Source organism: Centroberyx affinis, unplaced genomic scaffold (genome assembly GCF_046629955.1).
Source record: "Centroberyx affinis isolate AG114_WGS23_722 - 3 ecotype Tasmania unplaced genomic scaffold, CSIRO-AGI_Caff_v1 ptg004593l_1, whole genome shotgun sequence".
NCBI classification, from domain to species: Eukaryota; Metazoa; Chordata; class Actinopteri; order Beryciformes; family Berycidae; genus Centroberyx; species Centroberyx affinis.
In genome coordinates this window covers 255,957-276,965 of record NW_027282210.1, presented here as the reverse complement: position 1 = coordinate 276,965, position 21,009 = coordinate 255,957, and the positions used below count along the sequence as shown (strand labels likewise).

At 45.4% G+C, this 21,009-nt stretch overlaps 1 protein-coding gene across 2 annotated transcripts in view; it reads right to left on the bottom strand.

Moving 5' to 3' along the window:
- Window positions 1-6,138: 6,138 nt before the first annotated feature.
- tfeb (transcription factor EB) overlaps window positions 6,139-21,009 on the bottom strand; it is a 32,673-nt gene continuing 17,802 nt past the window's right edge. The window contains exons 2-11 of one of the 2 annotated variants that reach the window (XM_071544501.1): window positions 20,476-20,582; window positions 19,532-19,699; window positions 17,537-17,635; window positions 17,086-17,274; window positions 16,081-16,170; window positions 11,500-11,617; window positions 11,098-11,154; window positions 10,306-10,381; window positions 10,030-10,177; window positions 6,139-9,947 (exon numbers count right to left, since the gene is read on the bottom strand). In XM_071544501.1, coding sequence (XP_071400602.1) covers window positions 9,357-9,947; window positions 10,030-10,177; window positions 10,306-10,381; window positions 11,098-11,154; window positions 11,500-11,617; window positions 16,081-16,170; window positions 17,086-17,274; window positions 17,537-17,635; window positions 19,532-19,699; window positions 20,476-20,505 — 1,566 coding nt within the window. In that variant the 5' untranslated portion in view covers window positions 20,506-20,582 and the 3' untranslated portion in view covers window positions 6,139-9,356. The remainder of the gene's footprint in view (window positions 9,948-10,029; window positions 10,178-10,305; window positions 10,382-11,097; window positions 11,155-11,499; window positions 11,618-16,080; window positions 16,171-17,085; window positions 17,275-17,536; window positions 17,636-19,531; window positions 19,700-20,475; window positions 20,583-21,009) is intronic. The other variant, XM_071544502.1, reaches the window with a different exon arrangement.

Below are 21,009 nucleotides of genomic sequence, written 5' to 3'. Positions count from 1 at the left end.
CATGATCTCAGAGAGCTGTCACACACACACATGCAAAGCACATGATTGACAGCTAAGAGGCGTGAACACTTCTAGTAGGGTCAGCGCCCAGGGGTTTAACACATGCTCATGGAGACACGCATACATACATAAATTCGCACATACAAGCACAAACACACAAGCATGCGCACACATACAAACGCACAAATGCAAAGACACAGGCACATATGCACAGCGTTAATACAAATCAGTTTTCGAAGACATTTAAAGCCGAACATTGAAGGGACCAGAAAAGGGCAGCGAGGTGACAGACAAGCTCCGGTGTGAAGAAAGACGAGTTCTACTGAAGGTCTAAATAAGGAACATGGTGAGTCTTGCCATCGAGGTGAGCAGACTGGTCCGTGTATCTCCATCCTCTCATGTATTATACATCCCTCCCTGCTCCACCCCAAGGTTCAGAAGCCCAGGGCCCCTGAGACCAACACAGTCTTTTAAAGATATGTGCTCACTTAATCACTGAAGAAAAAGGGCCCCTTGAGCTAGCCTAATATTATAATTAATTAATTCAACTAAAAAGGGGTATTAAATTTCCTCCCTCTTAGGATATCAGCTGAATACATTGACCTTTGTGGAAATCGCCCTCTAATTCGAACCAGGTTTTTCGAGGCGTTTACAGACTAAACTTGTTTCTTTTGCCCCTTCTGTCTTTCCTTCCTGTTTCTCCATAAGAGTCCGTGCTGGACTGTGTGTGTGTGTGTGTGTGTGTGTGTGTGTGTGTGTTTGCAGGTACAGTTTGTTTCCATATTGTCTCTCCATTTTGTGCGTACCTGGATTTGTGTCTCTGTGTGTGTGTGTGTATTTCTATGCATTCATGTACAGTATATTCCTGCTTTTCTGTGTACATTTCTGTGATCATGTATGTGTGTTTTTGTGAGTGTGTGTGTGTGTGTGTGTGTGCGTGTGCGTGTGCGTGTGTGTGTGTGTGTGTGTGTGCGTGCGTGCAAAAGTGCATGTGTGAGTGTGAGTGATCCCTAGTTTTATCTCCCTGCTGTAACACAGAAAAGAACAGAAACTTTTCTTATTACCGGAGAGAGTGGTGGAATAGCAGGCAGCTAAGTCTCTGTCTATCTCTGTCTCTCTCTCAGCGGTGTATCCGACTCCCCAGTGTACCCCGGGTCTTCAGTAACTCTGACTGAAGTTCAGAAGGGTTAGGTAGTATACTCAGGAGGAAGGGAGGAGACAAGAAGAGGAGGAGGGGGGGTTAAGTAGGATTGGAACAGTGGCAGTTTTAAAACAGAACTTTAAATCTCCACCTACGAGAGAGAGGGAGGACAATGGCGTCATGTGGCGTGCCGTTATCTTCAGGTCTCTGAAAGAAGGGGGAGAGAGACGAGAGGATGAGAATAAAAAGAAGCCTGAAGAAGGGCATAAATGTGATAACAGCTGTAGGCTGTATAATCTATGCTGCTTTTCAGGGAGGTATGGAAAAAAAAAGTCAAATCTTTGCGACCTTCAGATTGTAAGTTCACTGAAACAAGCCGAGCTCGCACTCTCACTCTCACAACAACGGCACACAGACGGAAGAGGATTTGTGAGATGGACGGATGAATGGATGAGTGGTTGGACGGATGGATGGATGGATTGGCAGAGAGAGAAACAAACACAGCAAATGAACAAATAGATCTTAGAAGCTTAGGCTAGATTGGATCTTGTGTGTCAGACCATTAGTTAGTCAGTAATCTTCATGGCTCTCTGGGCGTCAAGGACAATAATATTGTCCGTCAGTCGAGACTCCACCCACTGTCCTGAAGATAAATCCCTAGTCTCAAATAAACCTCTAATGAGGATGCCATGTTCGATTTGACACTCTCATAATCACTCCATCGCCTAGTATAGAAAAGGATTGAGTGGTTTAATAAAGACACCATCAAAATGTCAAAAATAAATTCTGTGTCAAAGGTATTATTTATGTTAATTGCGATAAACATAACTTCCCCACCCACAAAAATAAAAAGTGCTCAAGTATTTCTGTTCTGTCTTAGATGATTCAAACAGCTGAACGACAGCTGCTGTCTGCAACCTATTATGTTTCTGTGCAGTTTGCCAGCAGAATTTAAAGATGCCGCCATGTCTTAATTTTACAGAGCTTGCACCAGATGCACTTTCTGTCAGTGGATGAAATGCGCTGCAGTTTCAAACAATATCTTCATTTGCAGTGCTAAGAAATGTGCCAATCAGGCCTTTCGCTGTCTTGTTTCTCCAACCGAGCTGGTCTGTGTTGTGGACCACTCACTCCCCCTACTGGCCATCTAGGAGGAGAAACGTTCACTCCAGTATCAGGGGGGAAATTAAAAGCACAGTATAGAGACTTAATTCTTCAAAATTGAATTTAAGTGACAAAGAATGTCATGCAATGATAGAGAAATTGATCTGGTTTCTATTATATTTTTGTGATTTGGCGTGTAAAATCAGGTGATAGTTCCCATCTCTCTCTGAACCAAAGCACTAGACTGCACTGTTCTATAAAAGATGATTTTTTGACTTCTAAAACCAGCATCCATGGAAATTCCTACAATGCACTCACATGCAAATCAATGACTTTCACGCAACCAACAAGCTGACCAGAAATCAACTCACATGCACTGCCACACATTGCTCATCTTATTCTCTGACCCCGCTGCAGGCTACGTAAATCTCTCTCTGCATACACTTCCAAGCTTCTCCTCTTCCTCTCCTCCACTCCTCAGCAGGTTGTAAGCTGCAGTCGCACCAAAGTTGGAAAAGGATCGGATAAAGACCCCCACCAGAGCCCACCCCACCGCCACCCTCCTCACCTCTCGGCAGCTCATCTCTCCACCTCCGCACCACACATGAAAAGAGTGATCCTTCCATGCCGCTGTTAATGGCGGGGACATTATTCATCTCTCCAGCCAATTTGAGCTCCTTTCTTTCAGGAATAGAGGCATGAGGGGTTGAGAGGAGTCAGGAAAGAGTATTAAATATGTAGAGGAAGATGGACAAAGGAAAGGCAGAATAAAGAGGGGCAAACTGAGGTGGGAATGAAGCGGGGCAGGAGAGAGCAGGAATGAAGAAGGGCAGGGGACGCGCAGCGGCAGCGTAGAGGCCGAGTTAGTTAGAGGGAGAATGTAACGGAGGAGAGAAAGAAAGGAGGAGGCGGTTGCCTTGCCTGTCTGAAGGGGAGTTGTCAGCTCATGGTTTTGACCTTTCAGAGGAAGGCCACTTTTACCGGGGTGACATGTGACAGCCTTTATTCCTTCCTTTCCTGCAGTGAGATCCAGCCAGGTATAGATCAGCCCTGTCAACTGAGCATGGTTCTATAGACTGGCTAATAATAGGCAACTCATGTATGTGAATATATAATAATCTGCATATACAAGCGAAATCTTTAAAAAAACGCTTGCCGATTTGAAGTAATTTTAGAAATAGAGGTGAGAAACGAAGAGACATAAGCGCCCTGAAAACTTTGGGACAAACTTTAAACTCCGGTGCTGATGAATTATTGAGCTAAAATCAATGTTGTGTCAGCGTGCCATCTTCATTAGAGGTTTTTTGATGGGGGGTCATCAGGTCCTACAGGGCTGTGCCTGCAAGAGCCATAAAAACTTTCATCCGTGTGGTAAAAGCCAGTATTTTTGGTGTGGGCTCCAGCCTGCCTGTCAGGGAGGATGTACAGTGAGTGGCCCGGGCCAGAAGAGATCATAAAGCAGGCTGTGATTGACGGTATCTTAATGGAGGAGGACGGATCAATAAGTAATATCAGCAGGTTTTAATTCAAGGCAACACACATAAACCTTTACCAACTTCACAATGTCACTCAGTGTTCATAAAAGTTTTCTCCACATCCCCTCGGACAAAAAGAGATAAATCCATCAGAAAGTCGTCTCAGTTTTATAGTCCTCCCTCCTCCTCTCCTCTCCCCCTCCTTTCATCCCCCCCTCATCTCCATTTTGATGTCTGTCTATTAGCGGAGGGTGAGGCCTTTCCTGCTCTCACATCCAGGGGCTAAATTAGCTCAATCAGCCCCCTTTCACCTCTCTTCCTTGGGCTTCAAGCTGAGTGACACACTGCTCCCCTGGGAGAGAGGGGGGGCTTATACACACTCCGAGCCCAGCGGCCAGAAGAAGACTATGGGAGGAGACATGACAGACAGGGAGAGAGAGAAAGAGAGGGAGAGAGAGAGAAAAGGAAGGCAGTTAGAGAGGGAGAAGTTGGGGTAGGTAAGGAGAAAGGAGGAAAAGGAGTGAGAGAGAGGGGCAAGAGAGAGAGCAAACCTTAATTTCACCCTGCTCTGATAGAGGAGCCATCCTCAGCCCTGAATGGAGCTCCTTGTTCACTGTTTGTTGAACATGTAAAAGAACCTCAATGATTATTTTACTTTTCCCTCTTCCACATGTTTCCCTCCTCACCTCTCCTCCTCTCTGCGGGGCAGGGTGGCGGTCAGGGTGCTGCGCTCCTGCCAATCCCAGTTCAGGAGGCCCAGCCATCAGGAAAGGAGGTGATGAGGCTCTACTGTTCTGTGCAGCTATATGGATTTTTCTTTCTTTCTTTCTTTCTTTCTTTCTTTCTTTCTCTCTCTGTCTCTCTCTCTCTCACATACACACCACACCGAGGGCCAAACTCAGTGGTAGCTTGCCAACATCTTTTAAATTGCACCTTCATGTTTGATTTGTCTCAACCCCTCCTCTCTCCCTCTACTAAACAGCCACCCAAGTATTCGTGGAAGTGCAAGGCAGGCACTTCTACTGCGGTAATAGCAGCGTGTGTGTGTGTGTGTTGAGGGGGAGATGGGCGAATAGGTGGTGATCGGTGCAAGCCATAAGATCTCCTCTTTGCAGCTCTACAGGGATTTATTAGACTGGGGAGTACATTAGCATCATAAAGACCTGGGAGAATGGGCCTGTGGATGGGCTGCAGACACCACTGCTACATTTACACATGCTCCGCAGCATCAGTCTGAGTATGTGTGTGTGTATGCGTGTGCATGCCTGTATGTGTGTGTGTGTGTGTGGATAAGGAATAAGATTACCCTGATTTAAGCTAAGAAAGGCTGTTTAACGGTAGATATGGATCATCCCGAAGCAGCCCCGGACTAATACATCAGGAGAAGATGGAGAGAACGGCAAAGGAGGGGGAGAGGCAAATGAAAGAAGGAAGAGAGTGGAATAATGGGGAGACAACCGCCTCTGAGACAATAGGGTGACACGACCGAATCAGCACCACCAAATCCCAGTTGTCAAAACCTTCATATTTTGGAGCTGAAGGCCTCTAACAGTCAGTACTGGTTTTGGATTCCAGCTAAAAATGTTTTAATTCATCAGGACAAAAAATAGCACTGGCATCCCCAGCAGTCAAAGCTGATTTCTGATGTATGCAAAAAAAAAAAAAAAAAACATACTTTGCATCACTCAACTCTGCATGTGTGAGCAAGCAATTCAGAGCAATTCAATGAGGCAGTGTTGGAGATACATAGTCATTACCCCCCCACTCTCCACCCACCCATCCTATTTTGAGTCTCTCTCAGTTGAGGATAAACTGCCCTAATAAAGTAGTATTTAAAAATAGGTTAATTGCATGCGTGTCAGCTCACTCCCTGTTTCTGCGACTGCTGAGAGAACGGATTTCAAAGAGAGCAGTGTTGAAGGAGACAGTCTGTCATGTACATGGATCTCTGGCCCTCCCTGGTGGACATACATTGCAATTACAACCAGTGGGTTTCTCAAATCTGTCCCCCTGACACTGTACACAGAAATAACAGAGACACAGACACAGAGACAGACAGTCAGACAGAGACACATACGTTTCTGTTTTTATACTTGGGGACGTTCTCCTCACTCATATTCATTCTCTAACCTTTAACTAGTGACCAGTACATAGCTGACCTTAACCTACATTTCATTCTAAACCTAAAAATAACTTTTTTCCTAATGTGGTCTGAAAAATGAACTGTAAAAACAGACCACCATTCAAGACTGATATTCTTGTGAGGATATTTACAGTCATTCTCTCTCTTACACACACGCACGCACACACGCACATGCACACGCACATGCACACGCACACAACACACACACACGCACACATACCCTTTATTCAAGTCATAATAACGCAAAAGAAAAACACTAAGAGCCATTGAATGGATTCTGGTAAACAGTTTTATATCCTCAGTAAAACCAGAACGCCAGTTTTCCCTGTGTAGTTTGCTTTGCAGTGCGCCCTCTAGTGGAAGAGTAGAGGAGCCTGGACAGACAAGGTCTTTGGAGTGTTGGCTGGACAACAGTACAACAGAACAACAGTCAAACTGTGGCTGATAGGGAAAAGGCACAACTCTGGCAGAGAGACAGAGACAAAGATGGAGTCAGTGATCCGACGCCATGGCAACCACAACTCCTCGGCTCAGAGTTTATGTGAAGTCAGTCGTCTGCCTGTCTCCATGGAAACCAAAGTCAGGGAGAAAGAAGACATGGTGAAAAAGCCGAACCTGCTTCAGTCTGACCAGAACCACTGGTAAACTTCACATCCATAAGAGGAGCAGTTTCAATTCAATCAAATCAAAGAATCACCTCTCAACTTAGTCTGGCTCCAAATTTCAAGGTTAAAATAGAGAAAAAAATAAAATCCCAATCAATATAAAAATGGCATCATAAATGTACATGTTCGCTTCATTTCTCCAAAGTCTGGTGAAATCTGGAAGTTTATAAATGGCTCCCCACTCCTCACCCAATGAAAGGCTAGTGGCTTAAATACCTTTACTGTATATTTACTGTAAATGGCTCTGAGAACAAAAGGTATTTTGGAATAAAATGAAATAGAACCAAAAGGACAAATACAAATAAAATACATTTAAGTGGCTTAGTGGCATAAAACATCTGAAATAAATCTTATTCCATAATTCTTTCATGTACAAAGTCAATACAATAATATAGTTTCCAGTGCTTTGGGAGATAAAATAAAACAACAAACTATAATAATAAAGAATACAAACAAATACTTTTTTAATCAAAAAATCACCATCAAAGTTTTTTTTTCCTACCTTTTTTCTGTACTGATCATAAGCTATATCAAATCAAAGCCAAGCCCCAGCTCTACAGCCACAGCGGAGTTAGAGCTCAGGTCCACTCCACTGGCTGCAGCCACAACTGTGATGACGTTGCTGGCTTGCGATGTGTCAGCTAGCCAATGAGAAACCAGATTCCCACGTGGCGACAGTGTGAACAGTGGACCTGAGCTTTACCTCCATCGTTGGCAGCTCCCCTCAGGTTAACACCCAGAGAGAAGACAGTGAAGCGCTGGAGACTCGTTAATGTGCTGATTTGAACACAGCCTCAAGGCACACTGCACTGTATATATGTGTGTGAGATCATGCATGTGTGTATGTGTGTGTGTGTGTGTGTGTGTGTGTGTGTGTGTGCACTAAGTGAGTGTCTGCATGTTTGCTGCATGCCTGTTTGTGAACCAGTTGTGTGTGTGAATGCATGCGAGTGTGTGCTGATGCTGTGCTTTTACAGTGAAGACTATTACGCTACTACTGCCATCCACTGAGACAAACTCAGTGACAGCTCCTCTCTCCCTCCCTCCATTAAACACCATCACTCCATCTTTCCTCCACCTGAGCCTCTAATACATGTTAGGCCCTACAAAGCCAAAGAGCAGTAACTCGGTGAGCAGTGAAACTGAGAAGAATCCAATGTTTATCTCCTGCGCCAACAAAGCTATTGTTGGTACAGAAGTGAAGTGTATAGCATTTATGGATGTAACTGATGTTGATATGAAGTGTATCTATACCCTTGGCATGACCTCTGACCTTTAAAACACACAAAAAGTAGTTACTGCTGTTTGCCTTTGAAGGACGGCAGAGGCAAACATCAAAAGGCACATTGGCAGGGGTAAAGGGTCTGGCCTGGTTCAGGTTAACGCCTGGAACTGCTGGAAGAACGATCCTGCTTGTGTAAATCTGGTACCTGAGTTATTATGGGACTTCATAGTTTTGGGCGGTGGACTGGACGGCCCGGTGTGTGTTGAAGGCCATCCAAGGGGTTTCTCTAGTCTCTCTGCAGAGTTAACATGGTTAACAGTGCCTTAGGGCTAAAGGTCATGGCAGTGTGTGTTAGAGGTGGAGAAACTGGGACACGGGGCTGTGTGTATGTGTGTGAGTGTGTGTGTTTTGGACAACTGCTGCACATAATTCCCTTCAAGAGCCTCTACATATTAGAGTGAACCAATTTTGTCAGTAGCATGCATGTGTGACGTGTGTGTGTGTGTGTGTGTGTATATGTATGTGTGTGTGTGTGTGCGTGTGTGTGTGTGTCAGGAGGTTTAGGAGCAGAGCGTGATCTGAGCAAGCAGTGGGGTGGATGCATTAAATGAAAAGGGTATTGATTGAAAGCTGGGGCATCTGCCTCCTGCATTGTTCGCCCAGTGGCATCGTGTGTGATTCCACCAGATTTGGAAAGAGACCACGAAAACTTCAAAGTGTATACTTCTGAACAGGTTGCTCTAGCATGTGGTTCATTTCACACACACACTTCAGCTTACATTGATCTCACTCAAATGTAAAATAGCTGGTTCTGGAAGTGAGGGCAAACTGTGGAATAATAGATTGGGGAATAAAACAACGTGACTGGATTGCTCTTAAGGTACTGTCAATTATGCATGCAGGACCATAAAGCTATTTCCATTTTATTCACTATGGCTCATTCAACCATTTATGGCCACTAAAAGAAGCTGATGTAAGGGAGACATAACTTATTCTCTATCAAATGAGACAACGCACTCAGCTGTCCTTGTATCTGATAACGTCAACCTAATTAACCACTGTTTTTGTCCTTTGTCCAATTATGATTCAGAGCCACCTTTATGGAAACGAGGCCAAGTATACTATATAACGTTTGACCTAGCATTATCTGTACGGCCCTTGTAAATGCTCAGACACTTCCTGAGTGTTCAGTGAAGTTTCAAGTTGCTCAGCTTAGCTCACATGCACCGGTGCGAGTGTACGTGTGTGTATGTGTGTGTGTGTGTGTGTGTGCGTGTGTTTGAATTGATCAGAATGCTTCCAACTGTGTGAGTGAAATGGCAGTTGAGTGGAGATACGTGTACCACAAATAAGTGTCATCAGTGCATGCTCAACCGGTGTGTTCTGTATAGTATGTGCTGCATGTTGTGGGTCTATGCTGTGTAAATGTTTCATATGTGTCTGATTCCTCTATGTTGTATGTGCTATGAGTGTGTTGTCTGTGAGTAATGTGTGTCTATGCTTTTGTCGACATATCCTGTCACTTTTCATGGTGTGTTTACATTTTCACTACAACACGGCTGCAACCCCTGTGTATGTGTGTGTGTGTGTGTGTGTGCGCTCTCTACATTATGTCTCCATCCTCTATGCTGAAGCTGGACCTGCGGCTGGAGTCGACCGAGGCTTCAGGCGACATTGCAGAGAGCAGGGGGTCTCCACCCAGAGGGGACAAGGGCTCGTCCATCATCAGGAAGCCCAGCTCGCCTCTCCTTCCCTGGACGCCCAGTCCGCCCAGGTCCCCTAGCCCCGACATGCCATCTGAGAAGCCGGGCACCCCTTCACACAAGTCCAGCGACTGGGCAAAGTCAAAGGGCTGGGAGCTGCCTACGGCGGGGTACTGGATAGGGGGCTGGGGCTGGAGGTGGTGGGGGAGCGGGGGCAGCTGCCTGGGCTGAGGCTGACCCTGGCCCTGAGGGTGGAGATGGGTCTGTGGATGGAGGTGGTGCTGCTGGGCCTGGTGCTGAGCCTGGTGTTGGGGCTGGTGCTGGTGCTGGGGTTGGTGGTGGGGCTGGTGGTGGGGTTGGGCCTGGGGGAGGGGAAGCTTCTCCTCTGGGCTGGTCTCCTGCTTTACATAGGAACCCATCAGGTCGGTCGGGTTCAAGCTAGAGGGAGAGTTGCTGGGCAGACCATGCAGACGAGCCTGCATCTCCAACTCCTGCACAGAGGGGAAGGGGGTGGTTTATATGCGATATTAATGTATTTGTATGTTTGTGTGTCTCTGTGTGTTTGTGTGTTACCTGGATGCGTAGCCACAGCTGCTTGTTGGCCATCTCCATCCTCTTGAAGTTGTTCTCCACCTCTCTGGTCCTCTGCACATCCTTCTGCATGCGTTTGATGTAATCTACAGACGCTCTCAGGATAGTGCCCTTGTTCCAGCGCACATCGCTATGCACACAGTGAAGTATACACAGACAATTTACATACAATGGAATGTTAACGTGCAAAGCAGCAAGTAACTGATATTTCACTCTACACTGTTTACACTGAAAACACGCATAGCAAAAGCAACTTACAGGTCATTGGTTTTGGGGATCATGGTTCCCAGCTCCTTGATGCGATCATTGATGTTGAATCTCCTTCTCCTTTCAACTATTGGAGAGGAAAGAAGAGAAAAGAAGAGAGGGAGGGGAGAAAAGAGGGGGAGAGAGAGAGAGAAAGATAGAGAGAGAGAGAGAGAGAGAGAGAGAGAGAGAGAGAGGGGAGAATAAGGGAAAGGGATCAAAGGGAGGAAAGAAAAAAAAGGATTTGCACAAGTCAGACTGTGGCCTTTGGAATTGCAACTCTCAATGACCTTGATCAATGTTCACATAGACAGTAAGAGCCATGTTATAACCCAGCAAGGGGACCTGAGGTGACTTAATTTTGTTGGCTGTTGGATTGGTATTATAATGCACATAATAAAAGCACAGATCAGTGGCATGCTACCTGGTTATAAACAGTAAAGAGTAGACAGAAGCACACAGACATTCATGCACACACGTATGTGCACGCACACGCACACTCACACACACTCACACAGAGTCACAGGCAATTAGACTTTAGTGCCAGAGCAGCAGAAATTAGCAAGTTAACCATCCACCCACTAGTTGCACGGTGTCAGCTAAATCGATGAAGAGTGTATAAAATAGTTTGTGCAAGAGGCAGATTGCGGTGTGTGTGTGTGTGTGCGTGCGTGCGTGCATGCATGTGCCTGTGTGTATGTGTTTCTAGGGGCATGTACTCCACAAGAGAATGTGGTTGAGAAAAAATGCACACTGTGTTGTATGTGAGGAAAAAACAGAAGAGGGAGGAGGAGGAAGACTTACTCAGATTGTGGTTGTCTTTCTTCTGTCTCTCCTTGGCCATCGCACGGGCTTCTGCGTCTTGGCAATAACAAAAAGAAATCAACTAACAATGCCAAAGACTGTAACACATTGCAACATAAACACTGTCTCACTGGTGTCAACACTGCCAAAAGATTTTTAAAATAAATTACCAGAGCACAAGCAATTGAGGCAACTTTGTTTTAGATTCAATCAATAACTAACTAAATGACAGGACCAGAATGACCTCGGTCCTCTTAATGACTCCCAAGTTTGATTGTGTGTTTTACAGTTGGATGATGTATAGGACATTCTTCAGTGCAGATTTTGCTGCGGGCACAAGTTGTTACAGTTTATTGGATGTCAGTATATGGCTACAACGTGCACGACTGCGATTGGTCGTACCTGACAGTTCTCGCTTGATGGCTAGGTTGGCAGGACAGGAGTTGCTGGTCATAGCCATGGCTGGCCCCGTCATCCCAGGACCTGTGTACACATCCAGATGACTGCTAGACAGGGGGAGCTGGGGAGGACGTACACACATGCAAACACATTTTAGAAAACCAGCAATCCACATGTGAACTTTCCTTTGATCTCTTAAGAAATCACTTTGTTATGTCACAATTTGTAGAAATAAATTACTCTGTTATTTCTGTCATGGAAATCTATGAATTGCAGTTGAATACTCTGAGCAGAAATTGGACAGAGCAGCTCTCTATGCCTTTGTGTCATGACATTGCCAGCCCGCTCCTCTGGAACCACATCAGAGGCTGGAGAAAGCCAAATCAAAGCTTGGGTCTCAGGATCAGACTGAGAGGTTTAGCCGGAGACGTGAGTGGGGTTTTTAAACTCAAGATTAATCTTAAGCACTCACAAATGTTCAGTGAGTTATGTTCCAGCCCTCCTCATCAATGACAAAACCCTGAAAACATCTAGCAATAAATATAATCAACACAATGACACAACACGCATCCTCCAAAGTCCTCAATATAACAAAGTATAAGTCACATCAGATAAAACAAGCTTTACATTCAATATAACTGGAATAAGAGAAGGCTGTGGCTGAATGTTGCACTGTATCTTTATCACTCTTCTTTTTGGGTTGAGTCTCATAGGAAACAGCAATATTAGTGATTACTACATTATCAACAAAGTTACACTTGCTAAAACAAGTCAAACTCAGGTGTAAAACTACGTTATTTCTCCAAAAGGTGGATGTCTCATTTATGGTTTCCTATGCTGCGTAACCCTAGTTAGCTATGTTTATAAAGTCAGTGTTCATGTTTAGTGCACTATAAAGAGCAGATAGTAGGAGATAATGCAATAATATCACACCTACAAACAGACTGCCAAACACACAGCAATGATTGACAATCAGCTCATCTATCTTATCTCTTTATGACTTGATTCTCCAACACCATCTCCAGCCCCCGAATGCTAGTGGATTGCTCTACTAAGGCTCGCACTTTAGACATTGCATAACAGTTGTGTTGTATTTGTGTATGGAAAAACACATTATTTGTTTTTAATAGCATTTTCTAATGAGAAAGATGGACTTTTTACGCCTTGTTACCGATAGAGTGTCCTACTCCCTGCAGTTAGGGCAAATGTGACGCAACTAATGAGGCCGAACTGATAAAAAAAAAAAACGTATCTCAAAGCAAAGATACCTTATCTGGCTGGCTACTGTGTGAGCAGCGAGATCAAACACATTCACAGACATAAACACACACGCAGATCTCCATCGATTCACTTCTGTATGTAAATTATAAGCTCTGTGAACATCTAACATAAAATGTAAAGATAGAGAAAGAGAGAGAGAGAGAGAGAGCGAGAGAGAGAGAGAGATAGGAGGTAAAAGTCTTCACTGATTAGAAGGAAATTACATTATTATGGTTGTTTGAGACTTCCTCCTGATGATTTAACAGTCTTGCCAATTGAGTGTGACTCCATGTCCCAGCCTCCTGCATGCTACTGTGCTGTCCTCTCATGTCCTGACCTGGCTGTCCATCTCTCACCATGCCTCAATCCAATCAAGGACACATCTAATTTACAATGAAAGAGCTTTTTCTCTATGTAATCGGGCAAGCAAGCATGACTGGAACCCAGTATGACTCTATGGAACCATGCACACACACACACACACACACACACACACTGAGTGTAAACCCAGGTTCAGTCGCGCCTGGTATTCAGTGGCATTCCCACTCCTCTTGTTAAACTGGGAGATTCCAAGGATTCCATGGAGTTTGCTACTTTAATCCGCGTCAGGATTAGCAGATAAGTTTCATTCACTGGAGATCAGTTAGTCAGGAATATGGCTGGAATTTTTTTTTCATCGCTCTTTCCAGAAGTACTTTAACACAACACACTTCCATTTCATCTGTCTCTAACTTTTCACAGCACCAGTAATTTGTTCTGAAAATGCAGCATTCCCCTCGCTTTATCTGAAAACGAGTTACAGCACTTATTTCATTTCCCTTCAGCGGTTGGCGAATCACAAAGCATGCAACATATTGATGTGTGGTTTGAGGGAGTTAGCAACAAAGATCTCTCTTTCTCTCCTGCTCTCTTTCTCTATTCAATTATTGTTCCAGCTTCACACACACGATCCTCCTCAGGGCTGATCAATAGCCTGATCTAATCAATCAGTGTGATAGAGGATTACGTAAACACACATAAACACGCACTTACAGACACACAAACACACACACACACACATGCGCGTTGAGTGAACCAATCAATCAAACAAGGGAAGACTATCAGATGAAGCTATAGGCGGCTAATGCAGCTCCACTCGTTCCCTCTCTAACTTGCTCACACACAGCTGCGGAGCTGTGCCAAAGCAGTGAGACAGATCGGAGTGCGGGGGCGACCTTCACGGGGGCATACCACATAATGTCCCTGACCGTCTGTCTAATAGTCGAGCGTGTCCCTCTCTGGAGGCCTGCCCGTATTCATACTCCACATGCATGTTCCCTGCGGCTGTCATATCAAGCGACTCCTCCAACTCCAAACCCCAACCCCCCTGCCCCGGTCCTAGTTCCAGTCCTACACTACAGACAGCCCCCCCCCGCACCCCTCTACCCCCACCCCCACGCTGTGGCAGAGGCTCATCCCATAATCAGAGACCCGAGGTTGGGAGTTAGAGCTGACCCGCTGCCCTGCCCCCCACACCGGCCCAAACCGCGGTTCTTATACCCCACCCACACACTGAGAGGATTGAGAGGGAGAGCCGACTCTCACAGCACTACCGAAGTTCATACTACATAGTCTTATACATACACACACACATGCATGGGTGCGCGCTCGCACTCACACACACACACACACACACATTAACACACACGCACATGCATGTACACACACTGAGCTTCAATGTCTTACCAGCTGAATCTGTTCTCCTTCAATCACCTCCACAATGGCATACGTCTTATTCATCTCCTTCATCCTTCACTCCTTCCTTCTTTCTACTTCACACACTGTCTGGCGCTACCACCCCTGTCCTGGGAGACTGACCTAGGCAGCACCAATCCCGTCTCTCTTCTACCTCTGCTCACCACCAAACAAGAGTGAACTTTCCCCTAACTGGACTTTCAGCCTGTTTTCCCCTCGCACAAATTACCCTCATCCCCCTTCCCTCCTCCCCTCCTCCCTTTCTCGCTCCCCCTCCTCCTCCTCCTCCTCCTCCTCCCTCTCTCCCTCTCCCTGCATGCCTTGTAAACAAGTTGAACTCTAACTGCCGGCAGTTTAATTGTTAATTTTCTGAGTTTGTTTCCTCAGACACAAAGCGCTGTATAGTCCTCCTCTGAGATGTCTTCCTTTTCCCTACAGTATCTATCCCAGAATGGTTTAGGGATGGAATGCTTGACTAAGTCTGTGTTTAAGTCAATTATACACTTAAAATCCTATTTGTGTGTGGGTGCGTGTGTGTGTGTGCGTGTGTGTGTGTCTGTGTGTGTGCGTGTGTGTGTGTGTGTGTGTGTGTGTGTGTGTGTGCAAAGGAGATAACTGATAACTTCCTCTGGGCTGACAACCAAGACAGTGAGTTGAATGAGAGAACTGGTCCCAACAAAGTACAGAACACAAGCCACTCCGCATGGTTCACCATCATTAACAACTGCACCGACACCATCACCCTCCTCAACAACAGCAGCAACGATAACACCAAGGAGAGTAACAGTAGATGGGGAAGACAGAGAGAGAGAGAGAGAGAGAGAGAGGGAGAGGGAGAGGGAGAGGGAGAGAGAGAGAGAGACTACAAGGATGCAAGAGCAGTGATTAAAGGAACAAGGACGGCCTTTCTGCCCTTGGTCCAGCCAGAGCCTCAGTCAGTACTGATGAGTCGGCATAACCAGCCCTCTGACTCATCAAGGGCAGACTGGGCCCAAAATAACACATGGAGAGGGTGGGAGCAAGGGATAAGAGGGGTACATGCTAGAATTGATTGATTGGTTGCTGCTTTTTTATGATTTAATTGCCATGCATTCTAAGTGCAAGTATATTCCTAAATAAACTGCTGTATCACTGTAATACACAGCAAGTGAAACAATAAGTGAAAAAAAGCTGCCAATGGGGTGAGAAACCGTCACTTTTTTCTAATTCAGTTTCACTTGTTTCAAGAATTGTGTGTCAAGAAAGTGACAATATCGAAAATAGCTGATTTATCTCAACGTTTTCATCTGTTTTAAGAAAAATACGATTTTATGACTAAATGACTTTTTAAGGTGGATATTTTTCCAATATATGTTGCTTTTGTTCCCAGGAACAGATAAAGTGTGCCACAGAGATTCCACCTTTTCTGAAACATATCTCAAATCAAACTGACATCAGTCATTTTGCCATAAAGCACTCAGCTCAGCTCCTCATATAAAGGACAACAGAAATGAACAAGTGGGAAAGCAGCAACAGTGGTTCAGTGTCTAATTGAACCTTTGAAGGGAGACAGAAACAGCTTATTGGTCTCTGTGCTTTGACTCTACTTACCGTGTTAGGCATCTGGACAGGGTCAATGTATGCCTGAATATCATCATAACTGGACTGCATGCTGATGATGTCATCAATGACCTCATCCATCTGCGTGTTAAAACAAAAAGAACAGGGGAAGAGTGTTATTAATGTGATTATGACAAGCTTAATGCTAACTTTAAGACACATACCCAAACAGCGTTTTAATGTTTAGCAGATAGTAGGCTCATGTGAAGACTCACACTGGGAAAAACTGCCACTGCTCGTACGCTTAATAAAGAACGTGAAACCTGATGGCATATAGGCCTCCAGCTGAACTCGCCTGCAAATGCTTATCTCATTCTAGAGACGAATGTTTAATGGAAGCTATCTGTATGACTATATTCTGCCAGTGAGACAGGAAGGAGAGAGGTAGAGAGTAGGAGGCGGAGGAGAGCTGGTCAAAGTCTTCCAGGTTCAAAGGGCCTTACATTCTGCTGTCACCCTGTCGCTTGTTAAGCTGTAATTACTGCTGCAAGGCCATAATGGAGCATTTAAACTGCAATGATAGTCAGACTCAGTTAGCGCCAGTTAGTCAACACTTTCATTGAAGCTTTTCACAAGTTTTGACACGTACACACACCTACTGTATGCATAACACATTCACACGCATGTACATGTGTGCATATCGCACACATAAATATAGATCGACACACAAACAGAAACACACACACACAAACACACACACAGACAAGCGTACACAAAAACACATGCATTCACAAATTCTGCTCCCCCATACCAAGGAGCAATGAAATTGTTATGATGGCTTCATAAAATGTGGTGATAATGTCACTTTGGGGGTAATCTGCAGTCCTCATTTCTTTATATAGGTGTGTAATCAAGTCATATAGCAGGGTTATTTGTTCAATCCAGTACTTGTCAATTTCCACTTTGTAACATCAACAGAAATGAATGTTTTATGATGTGTGTGTGTGTGTGTGTGTCTATGCGTGCACAAGTGTGCCCCTGCTCGCATGCGCGTACCTCGTTCTCGTGGCTGGAGCCGATGTTGAGCATGGCCATGGGGCTGTTGGGGGCGCTGTTTCCAGACATGAGCTGCTCGGTGCGCATGCGCGGGGAGTGGAGGGGAGGGGGGGCAGAGGCTGAGCCCCCCGTGGGGCCCATGGAGGGGGGAGGAGAGGGCTGCACCACCCCCGTTACTGCATGGACCGTCTAGGGACAGGACAGGACACAGTGACAGAGATGAACAGCCACCTAGACGGACACCCTGAGATATGGTGGTAATGACTGATAATTACTGTAATAATGCAATGTAATAATAATAATGTAGATGGTTGGATAAACAGGTCAAACAAACAGACAGACAGGCCATTGATCCACGGAACAAGCTGATCTAATGGGAAGACAGACTGGCATAAACACATATACACTACAGAGGTAAGGCACCCAGAAAGACAGGCAGACAGACAGGTACCTGTTTGGTGGCATAGGTGGTAGACAGGTATTCCTTCACCTGTTGTCTCTGAGACTGGCGGATGTGGTAGTCTGTAGGATTCTCAAGGTGGGTCTGCACCTGTACACACACACACACACACACACACACACACACACACACACTGGGTTAAAGCCTCATCATCAAAATTACATTTAATTCATTGCATAAATGACAGGGGTGTCATATAAGCTCATCACCTTAGCCTAGTTTTACACTACTATTCAACACATATGTATTTTAGCTTTAACATTGTGACCCCTATATCCCAGTCCCATAACATAGTGATGGTACCACACATAGCACCATTAAGCCAGTAATAATGCCTATAGGAGTAAAGCCACACTAAATCCTCTGGCTTGGCTAGAAAGGGTAGAGCAATGGGCTGGCCTCATTCTTTCACATCAAAGACTAAAGCTCAGCAGAGAGCAGGCCTGCTGCCTATTACTACAGCTAGAGTCAACCCCCAACCACCCCCCCCCCCCCACCAACCCCCCAATCTGTTTTATAACCAACACCAGGATTATATCAAATGAACCAGAAACTTTTCAGTAAATAGATATTCGTGCTTCAACTCCTGACGACACTAATCAGTTTTGTTCCTGCTTCTATGTGTGAGCATGATATGTGTATGTTTTTACATTTGATGACTTGACAGCAAGGCCAAGTCTTGACAGTTGGGATAAATACACTTGATTGGCTGTCAGCTTTCGATGTGTCAGTATCTCCTGAGCCAGAGGGAAAAACGTTACCAACAGTCATAACTATTGGTCCTATCTGGCCTAGCTCTGTCAGCACAGATCAAGTCCAAAGCAGCACATTGGAAAAGGCACGACAGGCTCGTGTTGGACTGACAGACAGACAGCCTTTTCAACAGCCGCACAAGCTCAGGTCGACACCTTATCTACAACATGAATGGAGACCCTGACAATGCTAAGCTGTAAGAGTTCATAAAAGCAAACACACCCTCCCACACACACTCAAACACTCACAGAGTAAGCTTATCACACCACAAAATGCCCCATACAGTTACCAATCCATACACACTAGACACAGTTTTGCGGTTCAAAATACAGTATATACTACATACAAGCACACAGAGTGGAGGCATGCACATGCACTGGCTGTAACTGAGTATTGCACAAACCCATACACACACAAACACACAACATGAAAGATAAGGACATGCACAGGCATCTTTGGAATCAGGCAAAATGTCACTTCAACTTTATCTCTCCCTGTCTGACAGCCTATCTGCCTCGCTCCTGTCTGTCCTATCGGCAAACATGTCAAACCTCTCCCTCGTCTCCCCTCTTCCTCCCACTTCTGTCTCCCTACCTGGTTGCTGCTCCACCGCATTTTTCTCTTCTCTCCCTCTCTCTCTCTCTCTCTCTGCCTTTTTAGTCAAACCGCTTCCTCTCTCTCTCCTTTTCCCTGTGTGTAGAGCCCACAATGCCTAGTCCAGTCCTGACCACCTCCGCTGCACCCTGGACAGAGGCTCGCAGAGGGCTGTCCTGTCTCCTTCTCAGCAACATGTGAGTGGATTACCACAACTACCGCACCCCCGTGTCCGCACCCCCCCCCCCCCCCCCCCCCACTCTCCTTTTACAAACCATTTCTCTCTCCCCCCATGCTCCCTCAATCAGTCTCTTTAGTGCTTTGTGCTCGGGGGGTTGTGTTTTTTGGGGGGAAGTGACTTATACAGAATTCTCCACACATTTTTTTTTGTCTTGGAGAGTGCATGGTGGTCCAGTCCAGGTCTGAGGAGATGAGGGTGTGTGTGTATGTGGAGGGGCGGAGGGAATTTTGTGTTCTCTGCTGCGAGGGATCAAACCACAAATTCCCTTTTAAGTTTTTTTTTCTTTTTTTTTCGTTTCCCACCCAAATCCTTCCGCCCTTCCTAGTAAGCCACTTCCAACCTTTCCGATTATGAATCGGTCACGATCAAACACACAGAGCACGCTGACACATACTGACCTTGAGCACTTCCACGGGGACCTGCATGCTCTGGTAATGCTGCGGGGTGCTGATGGCCGGCGTGGGTGCAGGTGGCCCAGCCGTGCGTTGCTGCATGTACTGCAGGGCTGCATTCTGCTGCTGCTGCCGCTCGCGCTGCTCCTCCTGCTGCAGCTGGTCTCGCATCAGCTGGGGATAGTGCAACATACACACACATACATACACACACATGCACACACACATTTGAACACACACATACACACATGTACATCATAGGGATGCTCATTAAAACATTCTGACTTATAAATTGACTGTGATGTGTGATGTCATTGTCGGTTTTGGCTGTTCTCTGCCGCTCTGCTATTTTAAAAGATGCAGCTGTATTTGGTAGCTGGCACAATGTGAGGTGGAGAGCAGGGGGCTTGTAAGCAAAGCAGGAGTAGTAATTCCCACATCTATTACATCACCCTATATAGAAAATACGCAATTACATCAACATACGACAGGGAGATTTGAACCACTAGAGGGAGCAACAATCTGTGAATGTCTACAAAAGTACAAAATAAGTCACACATGCACATAAATATCAGTGTCTTAAACATAATTGATGTGTTTCACTGTAGCATGGCCAAATTTATCAGCAGAAATAAGTGGTTGCAACAGGCAGTTGCTCTTTAAACAAATGACACAACCCAAGGCGCACTGAGACTGACTAGAAAGGGCAACTATGCCATGTCAAACAAATCCCAACATTCTGAATAATGATAACAGAAACTACAGTCTTAAAGGAAGAGCTAGGCCTGCAGGTAGGAGTGAGAGTAGGAAAGTCACCCACTCTGTAAAACTTGTACTTCCTCTCCCATACAGTATCCACCCAAGTAGACAAACAGACCATGTTGTCCACAGCTAATGCAAGGTTTGCAGCTGCACTGGTAGTTAATTGGCGAAGTGTGGTCATGATTTACCTGCATCCGCAGGCCGATGCGCGAGGCCATTGCTGGGGGGCGAGGGGGCAGGGGAGGGCGAGCCGACGTCAACGCACCGCAGTCCAGCCCGAGAGAGGTAGAGGGAACTGTGGAGGAGGAGAGAGGGATGGAGGAAAAAGTGAGAGTTGGGAGAGAGGAAGCAGCGAAAGTGGAAAGTAAACAAAGAAAAGGGAAAGTTAGATGTGATTGATATACAACAGTAACTAACTCCCTAATCCCTCGGAAGTCACTTCTAACGAATCTATCTATCTATCTAGCTATCAATCACCCACCACCCACGCATGTAAATGCATACTGGACTTAAGATAAATTGCACAAATCACACACTGCACGTGTGCATTAATTCCATTTTCATTTTTGAATGTCCTTTGTGTCACAAACTACAACAATAACAAATCTGTGTATAACCTGCATTTTTTGAATCACATTTTAATTATTTTGAAGTTTTATTTTATTTTAAAGTCGAGTAGGAAGAGGAAGGTCATATAAACATAACATAAGAAATACAAAAGA